We start from the raw sequence: 19,646 nt of genomic DNA, 5'->3' as shown, positions 1-19,646 counted from the left end.
GGGTTTAGTCCTCGTGTCTTGATACAGCCCCACTTTGTTCTGCCTTGCTGCTTAATTAAAAAACTAGTTTAAGGTGATATTTATTTTTTCCTATATGAAGTGGGGTTTTTTTAACAAAACTCAAAACAGAGCCAATTAATCTTTCGGTCATTTCTAACACCCCCCCCCCCACCCCTCCCCCCCCATCCCACATGTATACTACCCTTTAGGACTAAGCCCTGGGTGTATCAAATGTCTGCTTCCGCCTCTGGGCTGCAGTACATTTTTGTTGATACAGACTACTGAGCTTTGAGTTTCCCAGTCAAACTTATCTTAGAAGCACCTACTAAAAACACTTTTACTCTTGTACATTTCATAACAAGACACCAGAGCCAAAATATTAATTCTCAAAAAAATCAGAGCTGCAACACTTACAGCAACAAACACTGTTAGTAAATGTGTCCTGGAGTAAGTAAGTAAGCCTAACAGCTTCTGGACAGATGGCAAGAAGGGCGTTACTGCTCATATCTACAATCTCCCAGATCTTGGAATACAATGCCTTTGTCCCATGCAAACGTTCTAAACATTCTAAAAATACCCCGCGGTAGGTGAAATCCGCAAAGTAGCCAACTTTATTTTTTATAATTATTATAGATGTTTTAAGGCTGTAAAATCCTTCACTATATGCTTTATACACTTTTCTCATACAGGCATGAACATTTCCACACTTTTGAACACTATCAAAGTTCAAACCTTCGTAGAAATATAAATCCAGTATAATAAAATGAAACCAAAGATCAAACCCCGTTTTCAGGTCCTGAACATGGGAATAGGGCTGAATTCAACATTTATGAATCAATTGTACGAAGTAGAGAAAGCAAGAAGAATGGGTTGAGCAAAGTTTGACTTATCTGACTGTTTTGTTTCGCTTAATGCACCTTATAATCCGGCGAGCTTTATTATCTGGAAAATACGGTAACTTCTACCTTCCTTTAGCTTGTCCAGATGTCCCACTTTTTGTGCGATGGTTAGCATCTTCCTCTGCCTTTTGGGTGCTACCACAGGTGCCTTCGACGCTGCAAAGCGATTCATTGACATTGTTGTTTGTTGGGGAGAAAACTTACAAACATGCAGTACAGCACTTCAGAGTCACAGTGCTAGTGATCGAAGATTTATGGGAATTTGACAAGCTGAACGCATTCTGTACTGAACAGGAGACGCAGCACGAGAATGATTGACAATGATCTACAGCCAATGACGAAGCAGAACACAATGCGCTGTTTAAAAAAAAATGCAAAATAGCGCACAAAAAATCCACAAAAAGCGAGGCCACGAAAGGTGAACCGCATTATAGCGGTTGCATGCTGCATTACTACTGGCACTTGGATATAGCTATTAGCTTACCTAACTCTGAGGAACTGCTGTCGAGCCTACTTGTCTACTACTGTTGTTTTGTTTTGTCTACACTCCTGTCTGTGTATTCTCCTGTTCACAATTTGCCAATAACCATTTCTCCTTTAACATTAGCTCAGTTTTTGCTCTTTTCCTGTTGACTTCTACTTACTGACTTTATCACTGGTAGACTTGGAGGATGTTAAAAGTCCTGAATAATTAAATGTCAGCGTGTTCAGGCAGCAGCTGGAGGACAAGGATTTGAGTAACAAACTCAAGTACATGTCGTTTTTCATCCTTAGACCCATGATTGGTGTCAAGTTTGTGCTGTCATTGATTTTTCAGTAGAACATCCAAGGCACACATCCAGCCTCTGAGAGGAAAAGCATCAGGAGATCTCATCTTGTGAAGATGAAATCTCATGTAGTCTTATAATGTATACACAAGAAAGAAATCCTTTTTTGCATTTAAATCACAGCTGATCACAGTGACATATAAAATAATTACATGGAGCTTAATGATTACTGATACAAGCTTGGAGGCTAACTGCAGTGCGTGTGAAAGATGCTATGATAAACATTCAGAAGATCGTTATCATTTTGTATTACATTAATTGAGATTATGTTATTATATCTTTTTCAAAAATGTATAATATTTTCCACAGAAAATGTCATTAAATAATAGATTACCCACTCATTTAAGATTAAACATGACTTCTATATTTGAAGTCTCCAGAACGGGTAACACAGCTTCTCCATTTTTAATGAGGTTAATTATCTGTTACTGCCATTATTTACTTAATCTGTATCCAATATTTGCTTTTTGCATGTTTTAACCACATATAACAGTAAAAAAAAAAAAAACCTTTTATTACAAACCAAATCTGAAATCAGAAATGATTGCTTTGTTTTTTGTTATTGAATGTGATGTAATTTTAAAGACCTGACTTCCCACATTAAGTATATCTACATTACTCCACCACACCAAAACCCTAACACGTCACACTAGCATGCTAGCTAAACTATCTACCACTTCCCATTAGGGCCGTTCGATATAACGATATATACCGGATGACGATATAAAAACGTCTATCGTTTAATTTTACGCTATCGTTTATTTCGTGGTGTCACAAAATAAACTGTTTACGGCAATATTTTTTATTGTTTTGATGGTCACTGTAGTGGCTATATTAATTTCTTGAAGTTTGCTCTTTCTCTTATATTTAATACAACCACACTACGCCTGTATTTATGCGTTGTCGTTAGCAACAACGACGGTAAAACCATCGTGTCACGTGTCCGCTTGTTTATTTTCCACATAAACCTTTCACAATAAAGCTCAAGATCCTGTTGAGACTTTTCAAAATAAACTGAATCACGTGAAAGATGCAGAGTATTTACGATGAGAAGCAAAAAAAGAGCCGCCAGGTGCTAAAAAATAAACCTTAGACTCAAACATTAGAACAGGCTTATCCCCGCAGCACGCCGTGTAATAAATACTCACAAAGAAAACAGCGGCAGTTACAACTTATGCCTAAAAATGTATCATTTCATGCATCGGTTAAAACACTCGACTCCAGGTACGTGACGCCCAGCTGGAAACACTCCATGCAAGTCGAGCTGCCCGAGAATTTACAAAGAAAAATGTTAAATTTTTGTGATTTATATCGTTATCAGGACGATAGATGTCTTATATTGGGATATGAGATTTTGGTCATATCGCACAGCCCTACTCCCCATATGACGAATGACCTCAGCTGTACTTCACTTATTCAACATTAGTTAAAATTAATAATTGGATTAACAAAAGCAAATGCTGCATAAAAATCAACATAGTATAGGACATGTTGGTGACGCCCTTGTAGAGCTAAACCACTGACGCAGTAAAATTACCTGTAAAAACATTTCACTGTCAACTCTGTTTAACCTTTAACATTATGTGTGGACATATATATATATATTGTATATACAGTTTATATATGAGGAGTTTTTCCATTCAGAAGCTTCATAGCTTGCTCTCGAGAGTCACATTGTCTTTTTCTTGAACAACCCCATTGCGGTATTTTAAATCCCGCTATTCGTTCATCTTTGGGCTGAAGGAAGAACAACATAAATGCTCAATCAACAATCTCTTTATTCCATACAGCACTTTGAGCATTACAGACATCCGGACGGACATCTCGAAGTGTCCAACAGTTACACAGACTCTTACAGCTTTTCCCCCTCCCTTCAGGGCCATGAAGCCTAAACCCTCACATTCTTTCCAGCTTACCACGTCTAAGTGACGGCCTTGGCTTCCTGTTTTATCTCCTCCTGATGAGATGGGGCAGAAAAACTCTACAGTATGTTTTGTTCTCTTTGTAATCAGAAAAGGAAGGCCATGATTCTACACAAACAGCATTTCTTATAACTCAGCAGTATAATGCATCATAAAACAGTGTAATGATTTCACAATCTTTAATCAAAGGCATAATGTGGCCTATGGCCGTATAATGATTCAACAATTATCTGATTAGAAAAATAAGGTGGATAAGATGGTGTAATACTCTCACAGGTAAGATGGTGTAGCTTCACCTTCTGTCTCTTCTGCTGAGGTCGGGATTTTTAGAAAGGGGAAGAAAAGACATTTGTTGTTTATATATGACTACAGCTGACACTGTTCAGTGATTTAAGAGTAAAATTATGAAGCCACTACACAGTGTGTAGATGTGTATGCCTGCTGACCTTTGACCTGCCGGGCCAGAAGACGTGGTCCTGCCAGTCCGATACCCAGTGCACCAGCTGGAGCTGTGGTCAAGATGGCTAACACCGCTAATGTTAGCACGTCCAAACCAAACTTAATTAAGGCCTCATCCCCTTTCTCCCTCGCCATGTCCAACGCCTTGGAGCCAATGGCAGCCTAGCACATACAGACATAAATAACTGCTCAGTTGAAGTGCAGATTAACAATGAAGGCGTGTATCATTAAAATCACAGAGGTGGTTTTAAGGGAAACAACGGTACTTTTTAGTTTTTAGTCGTAACTGAGGAAGATGTATAGGCCCTTGGGTTTCATGACTAATGACAAACTACAACATGTTTGTGTGATTATCGTAGTAATTTAGGTTTTAGAAGTCAATAAAGAGAATTCAGGAGACATGTAGGTAGTTCTAATCAAGTCAATTTAGTGATTTCAGTGGTTTATAAAACACAAGATTTGTGTGGATAATTTTAGTGGCTGTTCTGAACACCAGTGGTATTTTAGGAGTGTTAAGAGACTTTATGGATCCTGTAGAAGTTTCTGGATAAGGCTGAAGTGTTTCTAGTTCTGGATTTATAAAGTCAGATAAAGACAGTTTTGTCAAATGAAAATCTTCTAGCAGTCTAATATCAGGTTTACACACTCACAGACCTGCACAGTAGCTTTAGGCAGCCAGGCCACAGAAATGAAGAGCTTCTCTTTTAAGTTGAATCCTCCATAATGAACCAACAGGAAGGTGACAAGTAGACGGATCACCACACCAATAAGAATGCAGGCCATACCCAGACCTAAGGGCATAGACACAACAACAAAGAGGAAACCAATATCTTAAATTGATTGAAGCTGTGAACTGTTTTGCTCCACAGGTTAAAGCTCTTTGATTACTGGGCCCACTGGGCTCCTAGTAACTGAGAACAAAATCTAGACCCAAATGGAGCAAAGTCTAACTGAAATATGCATTAATATAATGTTCTTACCCACAGTACTTGGGCTGAGTGCTTTAATCGTGATCTCAGCTCCAATCAGACCAAACAGGAATGGCTGAAATACATCCCATGACTGACCCACTATTTCTGCTACTGGTGCCTGATTGCGAAGTTAGAGATACCTGGATTAACCACATTCCATGGTGCCAGCGATTAAAGATGATGTTGATTTAGGGTAAACATGGCAAAATCCAAGGGACGGGATGCAGGTTAAAGTGATCCTGATATATGTTACCTTTTCAGTCTTCCAGCCCAGTGCTGCCAGGAAAGCCAGCACCAGTGTACAGAGACTTCCAGCTCCAGCAGCACCAATAGCATTACTGAAGAAGACTGAAAATGTGGACAGACCCAGCAACATGAGGGTCCTCCTCAAGACCAGATCCTCCTGCGATCAGACACAAGATATTAAAGACACATTTTATGAACAATTAAAAAAGGAAAAATCATATTAATAAAAACAATGTCAAACCTGGTCATTGCTGGGGAAGCAGTACAAGAACATTCCCAGGATCATACCAGCTACGATGCCTCCCACCACCTCCAGCAGACCCTTCAGTATGTTCATCCATGTAGAACCTGCAGGACAAACACAACCAGACCATGTAGACTAGAAAAAGAATAAACTGAACAGCACAGGACAGAAACATTTTGTCTGACCTGTAGAGAAGGCGATTCCCAAACAAGTAGAGAATCCTGTTATAGCGAGAATAACATCAAAGCTTCCAGCAGCAATCAGGAGGGTGGGGATTCCCTGAAGAACAACACACAGTGACATTAGATCTTTAAATGCTCTTGACCCTTTGGAAGTTTTTGGGTTGGTGAACCTTAACTATTAGTCAATCCTGAAGCAGCCTTGAGCTCTTTTGGGTGATTTTGGTGACGGTTTCATTTAACCTCCACGGCATGCATTTTTAATTTCTCTTTGATATTTGGGCATATTGGGGCCCGATGAATGTAAAAACAAAGAATTACCAGATTTTTTTACCTTATTTTTGTTTTTAAGAAAAATAAGAGCCACATCAGGATATTTGATTAAAATTTTGATAGAACAGTAGCATTATAATGTCCTCATAAGTGGAAATCAGGCCCTTGTAGAGCAAAAGTGAGTATTTTGGTCTAAATAACCCAAAATATGATGTCCACATATGTGGACACCAGGTCCTAGGAGGTTAAATAAACTTCAAGTGTTTTAAGGCTTTTAGAAGTAGCTGTAGTAGCTACTACTAAGTAGCTGAAGGGATTCTAGTTGTATATTATAAGCTTGTGAATTAATTTGGAGAGTGTTTTGATAACTGATAAGGTTTACAACTCCTTTAGAACGGTATTGTTACTGAATCACTATCCTGTCAAAGCTTCTCTAGTGTCCTGGATTGTTGATTACCTGACAGGAAGACCAAATTATGTGCGTCTTCCACAGGGTGTCTGACAAGGTAATCACCACAAGCACCACAAGGGACTGTCCTCTCCCCCTTCCTCTTCACCCTCTACACCACAGACTTCAGCCACTGCACAGAGTCCTGCCACCTTCAGAAGTTTTCTGATGACTCTGCAGTGGTTGGATGCATCAGCAGGGATTATGAGACAGAGTACTGGGCTGTGGTCGACTCCTTTGTCACGTGGTGTGAGCAGAATCATCTGCAGCTCAACGTGGCAAGGACCAAGGAATTGATCATGGACTACAGGAAGACCAGGAAACACTTGACCCCTGCTTCAATCCAGGGGGTCAATGTTGACATTGTGGATGACTATAAATACTTCGGAGTATACATTGAAAATAAATTGGACTGGGCTAAAAACACCACAGCACTTTACAGGAAGGGCCAGAGTCGCCTCTGAGGTCCTTCAACATCTGTTGGACAATGTAAAGGATTTTCTACGAGTCTATTGTGGCAGGTGCAATCCTCTACGCTGTTGCATGCTGGGGGAGCAGGTTGAGGGTCCCAGATGCTAACAGACTCAATAAACTGATTCGTAAGGCCAGTAATGTTGTGGGGACGGAGCTGGACTCCCTTAAGGTGGTGTCAGATAAAGACAATGTTGGATAAAACCTCCCACCCACTCTATGACATGCTGGTCAATCACAGGAGCGCGTTCAGTGAGAGGCTGAGATTACCAAAAAGCACCACTGAACGACACAGGAAATCATTCCTGCCTGTGGCAATCTCCCTGTACAACTCATCCACTTAACACACTGTATACTGCAACAGCTACACCCTTCTTGCACACGCTCTTCTTCTTATCCAGCTATTTATCACTAAGTGACTAATAAGTGACTAATACCTTATTGATAAGTGATCAATAAGGGATCAATAAAGTATTCTGATTCTGCTTAAGCTTGTAACTTTGTAGAAGGTATTAAGGACCACAGTGGGTCACTGTGGGTCCTTGTAAAGGGGCAAGGACACAATTAGGAAGCTTAGCAATTACTGAGAATGTGTTGATGGAGCTATAGCCATTACAGGAGTTCTAGACTCCCCTAGAACTCGCGAATAATGGATGGATGGATGGATACAGATCCATCCATCCATCCATCTTCATCCGCTTTATCCAGGGCCGGGTTGCGGGGGCAGCAGCCTAAGCAAAGAAGCCCAGACCTCCCTCTCCCCAGCCACCTCCTCCAGCTTATCCGGGGGAACACCAAGGCGTTCCCAGGCCAGCCGAGAGATATAATCTCTCCAGCGTGTCCTGGGTCTGCCCCAGGGCTTCCTCCCAGTGGGACATGCCAGGAACACCTCCCCCAGGAGGCGCCCAGGAGGCATCCTTGTCAGATGCCCGAACCACCTCAGCTGGCTCCTTTTGATGTGGAGGAGCAGCAGCTCTACTCTGAGCCCCTCCCGGATGGCCGAACCCCTCACCCTATCTCTAAGGGAGAGGAGGTGCTGATCCTCATTCCTGCTGCTTCACAGTCGGCTGCGAACCGTTCCAGTGCGAGATGGAGGCCTTCACCCGAGGAAGCCAACAGAACCACATCATCCGCGAAAAGCAGAGATGAGATTCTGAGGCCACCGAAGTGAAAGCCCTCTGCCACTTGGCTGCGCCTAGAAATCCTGTCCATAAAAATTATGAACAGAACCGGTGACAAAGGGAAGCCCTGGTGGAGCCCATCACCCACCGGGAACGAGTCTGACTTATTGCCGGCAATGCGAACCAAGCTCTTGCAACGGTTGTATAGGGATCGAATGGCCCGTAGCAATGGGCCAGACACCCCATACTCCCGCAGCACCTCCCACAGGACACCCCGAGGGACATGGTCGAATGCCTTCTCCAAGTCCACAAAACACATGTAGACTGGTTGGGCAAACTCCCATGCACCCTCAAGTATCCTTGAGAGGATAAAGAGCTGGTCCAGTGTTCTGCGACCAGGACGAAAACCGCATTGTTCCTCCTGTATCCAAGGTTCGACGAGCGGATGAACTCTCCTTTCCAGCACCCTGGCATAGACTTTCCCAGGGAGGCTGAGGAGTGTGATCCCCCTGTAGTTGGAACACACCCTCCGGTCTCCCCTGTTAAAGATGGGGACCACCACCCCAGTCTGCCAGTCCAGGGGTACTGCCCCTGATCTCCACGCAACATTGAAGAGGCGTGTCAACCAGGACAGCCCTACAACGTCCAGAGCCTTCAGGAACTCGGGGCGGGCCCCATCAACACCAGGGGCTCTGCCACCAAGGAGTTGTTTAACTGCCTCAGTGACCTCACCCCCAGAAATTGGCGGGTCTTTCCCCTCATCCCCAGACTCTGCTTCCTCCTCGGAAGATGTGTCAGTGGGATTAAGGAGGCCCTCGAAGTATTCCTTCCACTGCCTGACAATTTTCTCAGTCGAAGTCAGCAGCCCTCCGCCAGCACTATACAAAGTGCAGGTAGAGCACCGCTTTCCCCTCCTGAAACGCCTGACAGTTTGCCAGAATCTCTTTGAGGCAGTCCGAAAGTCTTTTTCATGGCCTCTCCGAACTCCTCCCACACCCGAGTTTTGCTTCAGCCACTGCCCGAGCTGCATTCCGCTTGGCCTTTCGATACCTGTCGGCTGCCTCCGGAGTCCCACAGGCTAACCAAGCCCGATAGGACTCCTTCTTCAGCCTGGTGGCTCACTTCACCTCTGGTGTCCACCATTTGGTTCGGGGATTACCACCACGGCAGGCACCAACCACCTTCCGGCCGCAGCTTAATGCAGCAGCTTTGGCAATGGAGACGCTGAACATGGTCCATTCGGACTCAATGTCCCGAGTCTCCCTCGGAATGCTGTTGAAGCTCTGCCGGAGGTGTGCGTTGAAGATCTCGTGGACTGGGGCCTCTGCTAGACGTTCCCAGCACACCCTCACTACGCGTTTAGGTGCACCTGGTCTGTCCAACGTCCTCCCCCGCCACCTGATCCAACTCACCACCAGGTGGTGATCAGTCACACAGCTCAGCCCCTCTCTTTACCCGAGTGTCCAGAACATATGGTCGCAGGTCTGGTGATACGATTACAAAATCGATCATCGACCTGCGGCCTAGAGCGTCCTGGTTCCACGTGCACTTATGGACACTCTTATGTTCGTTATGTGTTCGTTATGGCCAAACTGTGATTTGCACAGAAGTCCAATAAATAGTCCCGGGGGGGGGACTCTAAGAAGGCTGGGTACTCTGAACTGCCACTCAGCACATAAGCGCAGATGACAGTCAGGACCCGTTCCCCGACCCTAAAAAAACCCTAACGTACCGGCAGCGAGCCGAGGGGATATTAGAATACCCACCCCAGCCCGCCGCCTGTCACTAGGGGCAACTCCAGACTGAGACAGAGTCCAGCCCCTCTCCAGGAGACTGGTTCCAGAGTCCAATCCATGCGTAGAGGTGAGCCCAACTATATCTAGCCGGTACCTCTCAACCTCACGCAATAACTCAGGCTCCTTCCACACCAGAGAGGTGACATTCCATGTCCCTATTGCCAGTCTTGGCAGACGGGGATCAGTCCGCCAGGACCTCCGCTCCTAGCTGCCGCCCGGCACACAATGCACCCGACCCTTATGGCGCCTCCTGCGGGTGGTGGGCCTGCGGGAGGATGGGCCCATGTCTCCTCTTCGGGCTGTGCCCGGCCGGGCCCCATGGACTAAGGCCCGGCCACCAGACGCTCGCAGGGCGCCGGTAACCCTATCCCGGGCTATTGTACACCTATTGCCATGGGAGACCCTACCAGGGAGCAAAAGCCCCCAGACAACATAGCCCCTGGGATCCCTGGGACACACAAACCCCTCCACCACAATAAGGTAGCGATTCACAGAGAGGTGAACTCCGTGAACTCCTGTAATGGCTGTTATTTTTAGGTTATACTTCCTCTTCATAAGCCTACACACATGTTGTGTCATTTCTATAGACTCATCTCAGGCTCATGTCTTTCTCCACCTATATGCTGCCCCTTGTTGCAGGATGAACCTTTCATCAGTCAAATGTGGTGATGATAGTAACGGGTGATAATTTACCTTCTCCACTCCATATCCTTCTCTCTGCAGGAGCAGCATTGAAGGAAAAACAACTGCTGGAGAAACGGCAGCCAGTACAAAACTGCACAAACACATACACCACAGATACAGTGAGTGTCACTTTACTTACTTTGAATCAGTCATACAGAAAGAAATAGCTGCAATTAACATGCAGAAACCACCTGTTTAAAGTCTGTTTAAAGAGATTCCAACATGTCAACCAAAGTATTGACTAAGACCATTGTGTGTATGTGTGTAGACAAATTACCCCAGTATGAAACCCCAAACCCATGGCAGACCCAGCAGGAAGTGAGAGACCACAGCAGCAATGCAGGCTTCCACCATACAGGGTCCAAGTGCAACACGTACGCACACTGCTTTCAGTCGACTTAAAGCCTGCATGCAAACACAGATTTAAGAGACTGCATTAGAATTTCTGTGTGTAACTACCAGCATGTAATTGTATAGCTTTATATTTAATTGTACATCTACCTCAGGGTTGAGGCCCAGACCAGCTCTGGTAAGGATGATGGACAAGGCGATGTTCCTCAGAGCTGCAGACCAGCGAGTGTCAATGAAGATGGCGTCCGTTATGTAAGGAACGTTACGCAATAGCAGACCCGCCAGCAGCATACCTACACACACACACACACACACACACACAAGTTTGTACAGGCTTGCTGTAGTTGTAAGGACCATAACTAACATAATGTGTGGTAGCACTTTATGATATGGCCTGCAACTGAGGGTGTGATCACCCTAAAATTAAATAGAATTTCATTCAATTTTATTTGAAATTGCAATGTACGTCTAAGTATCTACATATACTTACTGATAGAGACTGTACATAGAATAAGGGGACAACAGTTCAAGTTTTGCTGACATGAAATAATAAGCAGTGAAGATTTTCAAGTAATTTAGTGGAAGAAGTTTGTATGTATGAAGTACTGTTAGGGATGCAGGTTGTATTATAGAGTGGATTAACTTTGCCTTTATACTTTCCTATTATGCATTATTTTGGTGTGTATCATGGATGTTCCAATATTCAAATGTCCATTTATGTCACATATGAGGACTGTTCTCCTTTTCCTTCTTATAAGAAAATAAAATAGCATGGAACACTTAATAGCAAAGGCCCATGTGATAAAACTGAGCCAAGTCAAACTTGACTTTTTCTTTCATAACCACCAACCACAACTTTCAAATGGACTACTAAAGAACTTTAGTAAAATTACAAAAAAAGCAAAATGTGTGGCAGCTTTTGTGCTTTTCACACAGCCGCTACATAACATTGCTTACACCCCTAAAAGTAGAACATATTTATAATGCAAAAAATTGACTGAAATCGATTGGATGAATTGATGGAGAATGGGTCATTCTCAAAGAGAGAAATCCCAGCACCCCCTAGTGTTCTAGCTGCATAATTGCAGCACATAACAGCGCTCGAGTATAAACACTGGGAACTTGCATGGACTACACCGTAGGCTCTACATACATTTAACACAGGAAGTATTTATTAAGTTTTACATAACCTCTATTAATCTGGATTAGACTACAAGACAATAAGTTACTGGGCCGTACCAAGCAGTGGAGGAAAGGGGGGTAGTGTGGGCAGCTGGATCATTCCCACCAGCTTCCCTCCCAGCATGGAGCAGATGAAGAGGATGATGATGCCAAACAGGTTCCCTCCAGGTAAACACTCTTTTCCCGTGATGGACCAGACGACTCCGAAAAGCAGAGCAAACAAACACACTGCAAGCAGACGTGAAATCTTTTAAACTCGTTAAGTTTTAGAGTTTTTCTATTTCTCTGATAGTACGCATATTCACAGTGCTGCTGGTCCTTGGCAGAGGTGGGCAGTAACAAGTTATATTTACTCCATTAAATTTACTTGAGTAAGCTTTTGAAAAAAAAAGTACTTTTAAAGTACTTTTAAAGTACTTTTTTTTGCACAATACTTTTTACTTTTACTTGAGTACATTTGTGAAGAAGAAACAATACTTTTACTCCACTACATTTGGCAATATTTGACTTGTTGCCTGTTTCCACATGTCGACTGATGACTCGTTACTTTAAAAAAAAAAGATTAATTTCACACATTACATAATACTGCTAAAGTGGATCATGCCACCAGTGGACTTTCCTGTAACTCTTTTACCAGTCTTTTACCAATCAGATGTGGCCATGCAGTCACATGACCAGTTTGAAACCGTGGCAGGCAGAGCGGCCCAAGCGTTTTAAAGTAGTGGACACGCGGAAAGAAGAAACACATGAAAACATGGCAGAGTCAACTGTCTCCGCTAGAACTGAAGAGGATGAACACTCTTGGCCTCATATACAAAGATTGTATCACTTAAAAGCAGTACAAAAGAACAACTATGTCTTCAGTGTTGCTGTCTTCAGTGCGAGCCAAAACGAACCGACTTTTCAGTGTGAAAAAACTCAACTCATGTAACCTGAGGAAACGTGTTGCGGTACGTTTACTCTAAATATCTTTTTAGCTGTGGTTATAGTGATGGTAAATTGTAGTGAGATACATTTGTGGGTGTTGTTTCCGCAGCTTTTAACTGCTCGCTGGTTAGCTAGCGTGAGCTATAAGCTAACAGCTAGCTTGGATAATGAACCTAGAGTTCATTATCTCTACTGCTTTAACTGTTAAATCAGAAGACAATACTTCGGTTGACAGGGTATATTATGTGAAACAGCAACTTGTTTAGTTTAAATTGTCTGCAAGTAACAGCCAAACAGTGCGGGGAGGATTTATTGGCTAGCACTTGTTAGCCTTGCACGTGTTCTTATTTTGAACTTAATCTGGAATTCATTGAAATTTGTTTGTGCGGGATATGAAGGACAAGATTTTGTTTTTCAACAAGAGTTAGTAAAAAACATCTCCAGTGTGATCAAATTTTTATGCCAAACAACTGGAGCTTGGCAGTCTATTCAGCACTATAATGCCTAGACCTAATTCTTTTGAAGACCATACATCTTTCCACAGGTCTCAACTTCATCAGACATCACCTAGACTCAGAGCTGGATGAGGCCAGCGCAAACAGCAGCCTAACCAACTAAGATGATGGATCCATTGGGCCAGGAACACCACAAGCAGGGAGCTGGAGAGGTACCTTTTAGAGATGGCACGATACCACTTTTTTATGTCCGATACCGATACCGATATCATAAATTTGGATATCTGCCGATACCGATATGAATCCGATATAGTGTTTTTTTTAATCAATAAAACTGTTTTTTTAATATCTTGCTCCATTTTGTATAAGTTCATACTCAAGTTTAAATAAACAACAACACTAAAGCTATTCTGTTATACCTGTATGTAAAAAATACACTGCACCCAAAATATTTCATAGTTCAGCAACACTGATCAATCTAATAAACTTAAACCTGCTCCATCCTCCCTATTCTGGTATTTTAAAGAGTACTTAGCAGAAATATTAAGCAACCTAACTAATAGGGTTGCAAATTCCCAGCAAAAAAAAATAGGGAACCACCCCCCACCTCATGATGCTTAATCGATGTAATCAACTTTAATTTGATGCAGGGCGAAAAAAAAATGCACAGAAATAAATTATTTTTCAAGAATAATTAAATAGATTCAACATCTTTCTTCAACAGAATTGCAGACTGCACAGATGGTACTTTCCCAAAGGAAAAGTACTATAGCTTACTAGGGTATATTAGACTTAACAGTTACTATATACAGTAATGGACTTCTATACATTTTACATCAGATTAAAACTTTGGGTGTAAGATTCAGATAATTATTTATTAAAAGCTAGATATTTTAAATGAGAATAAGAAAGAAAAGTATGTCTTTGTGCCCCCTTTTCCCTGTTCATGCCCTATCGGCCCCCCTGGCTAAACTTTGCTAGATCCGCCCCTGCACCGTTACCAGCCGTCAGCTATGTAGAAAAGGATTTTTAAGGTTAAACGTGCTGCTGTTGTTCAGCCGCTGGTTTCCTCTTTCTGGTGCAAAGTGGGCCAAAAACAAAGAAGAGAGACGGACTCGCGACAAAAAAGCTGATCAGCTGATCGTTAAGCAGTTTCATGATTGAAGTAGCGGCAGGAGAGGGAGGGAGAGAGAGAGGCAGTTGCTCCATATATCGGTTGTTAAGCTTAATGCGGGAATGCTTTACAAACATTTAGAGATGAACTTGCACACTTGCTTTACTTCTCTCTGGGATAACTTCCTCGGAGATTAAATGCTGGTTTGGCAGCGAGGCTACAAATACACACAGCCGCTCTATCACATGACGCATACTGCTGCAACGTGCTACGGTTATGAGCCAAGTTACGCCATGTCCCAAGTTTTGTGAGCTGCTTTTTTGATATTTAATGGATCAGATTACATTTTTTATTTCTCGCCGATATCCGATCCAGTAATTTAGGTCAGTATCGGACCAATACCGATACCTAATATCGGATCGGTCCATCTCTAGTACCTTCCATGCCCAATCACTAGAGGTGTGGCTCTATTGCACGGCTTTCCTCACATCAAGGAGCTGTCGATCAAAGTCAATACAGCTCTTCCTGCATCTGGAGCTTGTGAAGGACTTCTTAGTCATGCAGGACTCCTGTTCACTGCTAAACAGTTACAGCTTCACAGAAAGAACCTTCAGAGCAAACTGCTGCTGAAGCTTAATCATCACCTCACTGAGTGAAGAAATGGCACATTTTTGCTAAATATGCAGAAACAGACGCACACCCATACAACTTATGGTAAACTGAGCTGCCTTGTATGTACATATGTTCAAGATGCCGCGTTCTAATGTTTTCTCTGAGGCTGCTGTGCCATTTGGAGCAATAATGAATATAACGTTTACAGCATATCTTGTCACTGGAAGTGGTTTGCACTGTTTATATATTTATATTATTTACTGTAGATATTGATTAAAAAAGCTTTATGTTGTGAAAAACTGAAATCTGGAAATTAGAATTGTTGTGCCTTATTTTGTTGATGTTTTTACATATATTCTACTTGAACATACTAAAATTTATACATTTATATTTGTTTGTCTGATAGCATTTATTTAAAAAATAAATCGGACATTACAACCAGTTACTCACTACTTGAGTAGTGTTTTCACCAACTACTTTTTTATTCTTACTTGAGTAACTTTTTTGATGACTACTTTTCACTTTCACTTGAGTAATAATATTTTAAGGTAATGCTACATTTTTTGGATACTCGACCCACCTCTGGTCCTTGGGCTGATAATTCTCACAATATGTTGTATTCTGTTTGTTACCTTTAGTGATGAGCAGGTTGATGAGTCCCCGAGGTCGAGGACATCTGTCCTTCAGACTGATACAGGACGCACAGCATGAGGAGGGCGACTCAGATGAGGGCATCGTCATCTGTCCACACACAGATTTTTTTTCCTGTTTTTGATTTTTATTTAATATTAATTAAGGTCCAATTATCTGACTTGATCATAAGTCAGATAATTGGATCACACTTGCCTAGATATTTCCTGGTAACGCCATGGCAACCACTAAATGCTAGGGAAAAAATATCACAACAGATTACTGCAGTTTGCATAGAAGACTCCACCTTGTCTGAAATATTGCCAATCATAGGACATTTGTCTTTCAAGTAAAAGTTGTGCCTTTTCATTGCAACTCCCAACTGAAAAAGAGCACAAGTTGCAACAAATTTCAGGTAGAGATTGCTAGCAACTGCTTCCTTTAGCAACCAGTTTCATAGTTACTACCTCCTGCTACCACCCACCAACCCGATGGGGAAATACATTTTTTTAGCAATTGATCATTTCCAGAACATTGCCAACCAGTCTTTATGTCTTAAGCTGGGCATACACTGTGCAAGTTTTTTTTCTTCAGTCGTGTTATTCAGCTTCTACTCTGCTTTTGCACAATTGACTCGCAGGGTTTAGAAGTTCATAGGTCACGATGCAGGGTCTCACACTATACGGCCCGATGCTCAGATACGACCTGAGTGCTCAAACTGTGCGTCCATAACATGAAGCTTATAACACAAAATCCGTCGCTCGCTCTCCCTCTCTCTCCCTCTCTGTCTTTCACTCACACAGACACCACCACCATCAACTTTGCTAAATTGCTAATGAAAAACATTAATCAGGCAGCTGTGATTGAGCAGCAATGTAAATCCAACAATTTTTATGGTTGTTGTGGTCATGATAATTTTTTGAGGCTACATCAAAATTGTTCAGATGAGCTTTTCAAAGTACTACAAGTTGTGCCTCCATCGCTTGTGTCCAGATCACACGCTGCACAGCTGTGCTGCACCATCTTTTCACTTTCATTTCTGTGTTTGCGCGTGCGCAGTGTGAGAGGCTGCGGTGACACCCGACGGCCGACAGGATTTCAAACAGGTTTGATTTTCTTACGACCACACGATTGATGATCGGGAGTTGGTCGTGAGGTGTTAATCCCTTCTCGTTACGCCATGTATACTACACGATGCACGACACACGATGAAGGCGAAGCACGGGCCGATCCCCAAAACGATTGCATGTCTGAAAAATCAGCTCAAATGGGCCAAAAATCGCACAGTGTATGCCCAGCATTATGTGCCACACAGCCTAAACCAGAAACTTTATTACCACTAACACAGGTGGCATCTTAAACCCTTAACTATCACCAGGTTGCTGACAAACCCCTTAGAGGTTGCATTATAAGACAGCTGGGATAGGCTCCAGGACTTTTGGGTGATTAATGCTGCAGTGCTCATCTGTCCACATACATTTGGCCTAAACCTTTATAATCACAAAATCTGGAGCAAGAACAACCCCAACACATGCATATGTTTTCTATAAATAGCCTTTCAAGGGTGGCTCATCAAGCACTCACCGTGGTCGTGCCGTCCAGCTCCTCAGTCTTCCTCCGGGGCATGACGGTGATCTCTCTGTCCTCTTGACCAGCCTGAACTTTACTCCCTACCTTTACCAGGAACAGGTGCATGCGCATGTGTATGCACCTGTGTGTGTGTGTGTGTGTGTGTGTGTGTGTGTGTGTGTGTGTGTGTGTGTAGAGCTAACTGGGTTAGAGACATGGACTGTGAGTAAGGTGGTGTCCTTTATCCTCTTCTTGCCAAACCTCTTAAAGTGGGTGCATTTCATGGTCAAGAAGTATTAAGACGCTAAAATTTACTCCATATAATTGCTGTTAACATTTTCAAAAAAAAAAAAAAAGCAACAACAACAACAACTTCTTAAAAGGTAAAAACATAACATGATAATGTGATTTACAGATTTTTCATGTTAAGAGATCTCTTTAGAGATGGTAATTAAATAAAAATAAAAGTAAGAGGTAAGAAACACATTTTCCAGCACGATGGATGGCAAAAGTGATAACTAAGTAGCTCGGGGAACAAAACTTTGAAATTTTGGGTCCATGGCCTGGAAACTCCCCAGATTTTAATCCCATTGAGAACTTGTGGTCAATCCTCAAGAGACGGGTGGACAAACAAAAACCCATAAATTCTGACAAACTCCAAGAAGTGATTATGACAGAATGGGTTGCTATCAGTCAGGATTTGGCCCAGAAGTTGACTGAGAGCATGCCCAGTCGAATTGCAGAGGTCCTGAAAAAGAAGGGCCAACACTGCAAATACTGACTCTTGTCATACAAGTCATGTAACTGTCGATAAAAGCCTTTGAAACGTATGAAGTGCTTGTTTCACTGAATCACACAAACAACTGAAACAACGTTGCCAAAAGTTTGGCGATGACTGTAGACTATTTAGATTCAGAAAAGTTTATATAATTATTTACCCTTGTTGTGCAAATAAGCCTGCATAACTTAATAAATATAGAATTTGAAAAGTAACAAATGATATTTAAAAAGATACACTAGGTACTAGATACATGTTCTGATGAGTTTTGGCAAACATCGAAGCAAATATCAATAGTATCGATACCAAGTCGGCATCGGTATCGGATCGATACTAGCCTGGTGAGATTGATTCTTTACTTTGAGTTCTGCTTGTTTACAACGCTGTGCTTTCGGCAAAGACGAAACAGCAAGGTCGCTGGACTCACCGCTGCTGTGTCAGCGAAGAGCAGTCACACTTTGCTCCCTCTCCCCAAATGTTATGTTTCGGTGTTGCGCTGTCACGTCACGTGACTTAGACATTTTGGGGGTTGTTAAGTTCTTTACATATTAATTATGTTTTTACCAGTTGTTTTTGTTGTTGAGAATTTTAACTGTAATTTTTGTATTATAGTTTATTAACAGTATTTGTTTTAATTTTTTTTTTTGGTTTGCGTGCACTTAAGATAAAGAACAAAACAAAACAAAGATTGCCACCACGGCAGACCCGATGGCTTTTTCATGGTTCACAGCATCATTTATTCTTACAATAATCACACGGTTGCTGTAACAGTACATTCAACGGCTGCAGCTCTCCCACTGCCAGCTGTACACATCACCACCACCAAGACTGCAGTGGCATCACAGAACATGCCCCGCCACATACCCCCATCGCCCGCTTCTAGCCCAGCAGAGGATGTACTTCCTGAGGCAGCTGAAGAAATCCAAGCTGCGAACACAGACGATGATGCAATTCTACACCGCAATCATCGAGTCCATCCTCACCTCCTCCATCACCATGTGGTACACTGGAGCCACTAGCAGGGAAAAACAGAGACTGCAGCGTGTTGTGCGCTCTGGTGAGAAGGTGATTGGCTGCAGACTCCCATCTCTGCAGGACCTGTACATCTCCAGGACACTGGGGCGTGCAGCCCGGATCACAGCTGACCCTTCTCACCCTGGACACAGTCTGTTTGACCTGCTCCCCCCAGGCAGGAGGCTCCGGTCCATTCGCACGAGAACCTCTCGCCATAAAAACAGTTTCTTCCCCTCTGCTGTTGGACTCATGAACAATAACCATATGACTGTTCGCACCACAAACACATGACCCTACACTGTGTTCACTGCATCATTCCATGTTTGGCACTGATCACTACTTGCATTCATGTATATATCTATCTACTTAGCACTATTTTTATGTTCATTTAAGTGTGGTCCCTCCTGCGCGCCAGCCTCCAGCTCACCCCGGGCCGCACGCTGTCCACCCTTATAGTAATCACACGGTTGCTGT

General features: G+C 42.8%; 1 protein-coding gene across 2 annotated transcripts; it reads right to left on the bottom strand.

Moving 5' to 3' along the window:
• Window positions 1-3,486: 3,486 nt before the first annotated feature.
• On the bottom strand, window positions 3,487-17,527 carry LOC109194306 (sodium/hydrogen exchanger 9B2). 2 transcript variants are annotated; one of them, XM_019356955.2, is made up of 13 exons: window positions 17,396-17,527; window positions 15,814-15,922; window positions 12,131-12,301; window positions 11,042-11,184; window positions 10,818-10,945; window positions 10,550-10,631; window positions 5,754-5,847; window positions 5,566-5,672; window positions 5,332-5,481; window positions 5,088-5,196; window positions 4,762-4,898; window positions 4,095-4,269; window positions 3,487-3,959 (listed from the first exon to the last, which is right to left on the bottom strand). In XM_019356955.2, the coding sequence occupies exons 1-13, from the start codon at window positions 17,510-17,512 to the stop codon at window positions 3,919-3,921; spliced, it is 1,563 nt and encodes a 520-aa protein (XP_019212500.1). In that variant the 5' UTR covers window positions 17,513-17,527; the 3' UTR covers window positions 3,487-3,918. The 2 variants fall into 2 exon arrangements, with proteins under 2 accessions (XP_019212500.1, XP_019212501.1); XM_019356956.2 differs by having other exon boundaries at window positions 3,487-3,956.
• Window positions 17,528-19,646: the final 2,119 nt, after the last annotated feature.

This window comes from Oreochromis niloticus, linkage group LG3, assembly GCF_001858045.2.
Source record: "Oreochromis niloticus isolate F11D_XX linkage group LG3, O_niloticus_UMD_NMBU, whole genome shotgun sequence".
Lineage (NCBI taxonomy): Eukaryota > Metazoa > Chordata > Actinopteri > Cichliformes > Cichlidae > Oreochromis > Oreochromis niloticus.
The sequence above is the reverse complement of the archived record's forward strand: the minus strand, read 5'-3'. Positions and strand labels throughout refer to the sequence as shown.